General features: G+C 45.6%; 1 protein-coding gene across 1 annotated transcript; it reads left to right on the top strand.

Annotated features, from left to right (window-relative positions):
• Positions 1-741: 741 nt before the first annotated feature.
• LOC126336124 (uncharacterized) lies at positions 742-2,531 on the top strand. The gene is made up of 2 exons (XM_049999614.1): positions 742-958; positions 1,700-2,531. Exons 1-2 carry the CDS (start codon positions 854-856, stop codon positions 2,147-2,149), a joined length of 555 nt encoding a protein of 184 aa, XP_049855571.1. The 5' UTR covers positions 742-853; the 3' UTR covers positions 2,150-2,531.
• Positions 2,532-3,412: the final 881 nt, after the last annotated feature.

Here is a 3,412-nt window from a genome sequence, read left to right on the forward strand (position 1 = left end):
AATTGGTCTGATAGTCCATATGCTCTTACTTTGTTCATTAAATGGGGTAATGTGGTTCTGGAATGTGTTGTGGTAAAGACATCACACATTTTCCACAAGTGGCGTTTGATATTCTTCGTATTGAAATGTTAGCGGAACAAAAACTGCTGTTTGTTTTTCAACCTCAAATGTGCTAATTTGTCTAGGAAAGAGTGAGTGAGCGATCTGCGCTTAATTTATTGCAAACTGACGCCTATGCTCCGGAACAGGGGCTGCCGAAGGAGCAGGTGGCTGATGCGCTTGCGGGACAAGATGCGACTTGCAGCCCGCCGTAAGGAGAGCAGGGGGGTGGGGGCGAGGCAGAGCGCGCCACAAACTGCAAGGCACCCCTTAAAGAAGAACACATCTCCCGCTTTCGTTTCGCTGTCCCCCCTCGCCGTTATCCGCGGTGACGAAGCGCTGTGGAATGGGAGGGCAGGCGGGTAAGAGGAGGCTGGGCACAGATTGTGAGCAGGGCAGGGCAGGGCAGAGGAGAGGAGCGAAGCGAAGCAAAGCAACAAGCGCTGGCAGGCGGCGGCAGGTGTTGCGAGCAGGGACCATCTGCCGCTCGGCGGCGCTCGGCGTGTGGGAACGCGTTCGTTCCCACGGCCGGGCCCAGCAACCCTCGGTAGCACACACCTGCCACACGACACCCACCACCTCCACCCCGGAGCGCCGCCGCCGACGCGTGACGTCACGTCGCCTATAAAAGGGGGCCGCGGCCACGTGCTCACCACTCAGTCGCTCCACGGCCGTGCTGTTGGAACCGTGTTACTCGCGAGCTCACGTGTCTACTTTGCCACATTTCGGTGCCACTACCTACGTCACCGTCAGCATGTCAGCAGTTCCAGTCGTCTCTGCCACCGGCGCAGCCTCCGCTACGCCCACGTCTTGCAAGTTCAGCCTGACTCTGGCGCGCAAAGTGCATCGTATCAAGAAGGTGTGTACAGCTTCCATCATATATTTCTTATCACTTGCCTTCTAATTTAACGCGAGTACCTTTCCTGTCTCAGGTTTCTAGTTCTTTTTCAATAGCTCCTGCTATATTAAATTGCTTTTTTTAAACCTTTGTTTTCCTGTTGAACTTCGAAATTCTGTTGTTTAAACCGCTCCAGTTTCATTTCAATTACAATGTGCCAATTAGGAGATTAATTTGTCATACTTGTATAGGTCCTCTTTTCGGCATACGTTTTCTACTATTGCTTCAACTACTTTGGAGTTTCGTACGTGTATAGGTCCTCTTTTCGGCATATGTTTTCTACTATTGCTTCAACTAATTTGTAGTTCAGAATTTTCGCTACGTCAAGTAACGCTGATACAAAATCACTTAATGGTTGCTACTATTTTTCCATACCACATTCTTTTCGCTGTAGTAGTTATAACTTGTATTTATGTACTTCTTCAATATATCGATTTTGTAATTATCTCGGAAACGAAACATGAGTTAATTTGTTTACATCGTGGTTACTTCCGATAATTTCGAAGCAAGCGCTTCCTCGATTTAATCGCGGTACAAGGTTGCTAAAGACGCTCCAGAAGGCAGCATAATAATCAGTTTTGCTTTCCTTGAAACATTTTCACTCTTTTCTTTTGTGTGTGTTATGTCTCCAGACTGCCTATGCCTGTTTAGGCAGGGCACATTTGAACTTGTGTCTTACGATTCGCGTTTCGTTTCTTCCAGATGCTGAAGCCGGTGCTGGAGATGGTGCACAAGCACTGCCGCAAATCGTCGAGAAGGTCGCCGTGTCCGCAAGCTTTCGCAGAGGAGGAGTCGCCAGCTGATCAGAACGCGGCCAACGAAGCCCTGGAGCAGCGCCTCGCGGAAGAGCTTCGCGCCGGCGCCGCAACCGCCGGCAGCGGCGCTGCCATCGCGGTGTGGTGCGACGGCCGTGTGCGCCTGCGCCAAGTGGCGGCTACGCAGGGGCAGGTCGGAGACGTGGCGGTGCCCGCCAGCTTCCTGACCACGTCGCAGGGCGGCCTCTGCTGGGTCACGCCCGACGCCGACATCCTCCTTCTCGACGGCAGCCACGAGTCGCAGGGACTGGAGGCCGAGCAGCAAGTGCCCGCCGCCGCGACGCTCCTGTCGACGCCGTCGTCTTCGCAAGAAACGCTCAGCGTCCACTCCTTTTAAGCGCTAATCGACCGTGCTCCCTACAGCAGAGGAATAACCGTTTCAGAAGACTTCGCTGCACGACAGAATACTTGCTCAGTTAGAAAGATATTTTTGATATATATATTTTTTAAGTGTTTACGATGAGTATAGCATCAAAAGAGACATTTTTGCGACATGAAGACTAGATGCGAGAGTATATTTCATGTCAGTAACTACCACCAGTGCCTTTCATATATGTGATATTTTAGGATTATTAATACTACAGCTGTGATGTCTTTCGAAGCTTTAATTTTCTATAGTATTGATTATTGTCTTCCAATAATGTTAGTATATTTGTATTTTTTACAATGCCCAGCAACCAAGTTATAAATAAATATTGCTCAAATGCAATTTATGCATAGCTACTGTCTTCTGATTTCGTATTCCTTCACCTTCTTGCCCAACCTTGTAAATCCTGTATCAAAATATGTGTACCATGAATACAATTTTGTGGCCATCATGAGGTATTTTTTAATTTTGACATGTTTGGAGAGTGACCTTCAAAGCTATTCAAAGATTAAATCTCACAGAAAGTATTACTGCTGTTTTGAAACAACATTTTTGTTCAACTATCTAAAGCTTGATAGCTAAATAGGAAAGAGAATAACAAGCTAAATTTGGTATGTACTTCAAACGTTTAACACTGAATCAAATGTTTTGCGACGTACATAAAGCAGTTTCTATGCAGTGATTACAGAGAAAAATTATTCTTCATGAGGATACAGCTGTTTTGCAATATTGTGATTTACACACTGAGATCATGGTAGTATGTTGTCTTTTACTGACACAAATGTAGGAAACAAACTTTAGGAATGTTCTACTCTGCACTAGTTCAATGTTAACGTTTACTGCCATTATAGTTTTTCTGATTTGAAAGTGTTAGCAAAACTGATTTTATGAAACCTGCTACAAAGGAAGTTAAGGATTATTTATTACAAACGTTTTATTGGAAGATTTGGTCTATCATTATCTTTAGTTATCATGCATTAGTAGTAAACAACTTTTGAAAATATTCTCAGAGTGAGGACTCGTGAGAGGTTTGCCACACTAACATTATTTCCTGTAAGTAGTAAGATGATCTTTCAGTACACAAATCACATGCAACCAGCGGATATGGACTACATTCGATACTTAACAGGTGAGTGGTTTGAAACTTGCTATAACGAAGTGGAATTTGGCACCACGTTGGTAATTGTAACACTCTAATTTGAATTCACTCAAATAGCACTGCCCTTGTAAGGA

Source organism: Schistocerca gregaria, chromosome 2 (assembly GCF_023897955.1).
Source record: "Schistocerca gregaria isolate iqSchGreg1 chromosome 2, iqSchGreg1.2, whole genome shotgun sequence".
NCBI lineage: Eukaryota > Metazoa > Arthropoda > Insecta > Orthoptera > Acrididae > Schistocerca > Schistocerca gregaria.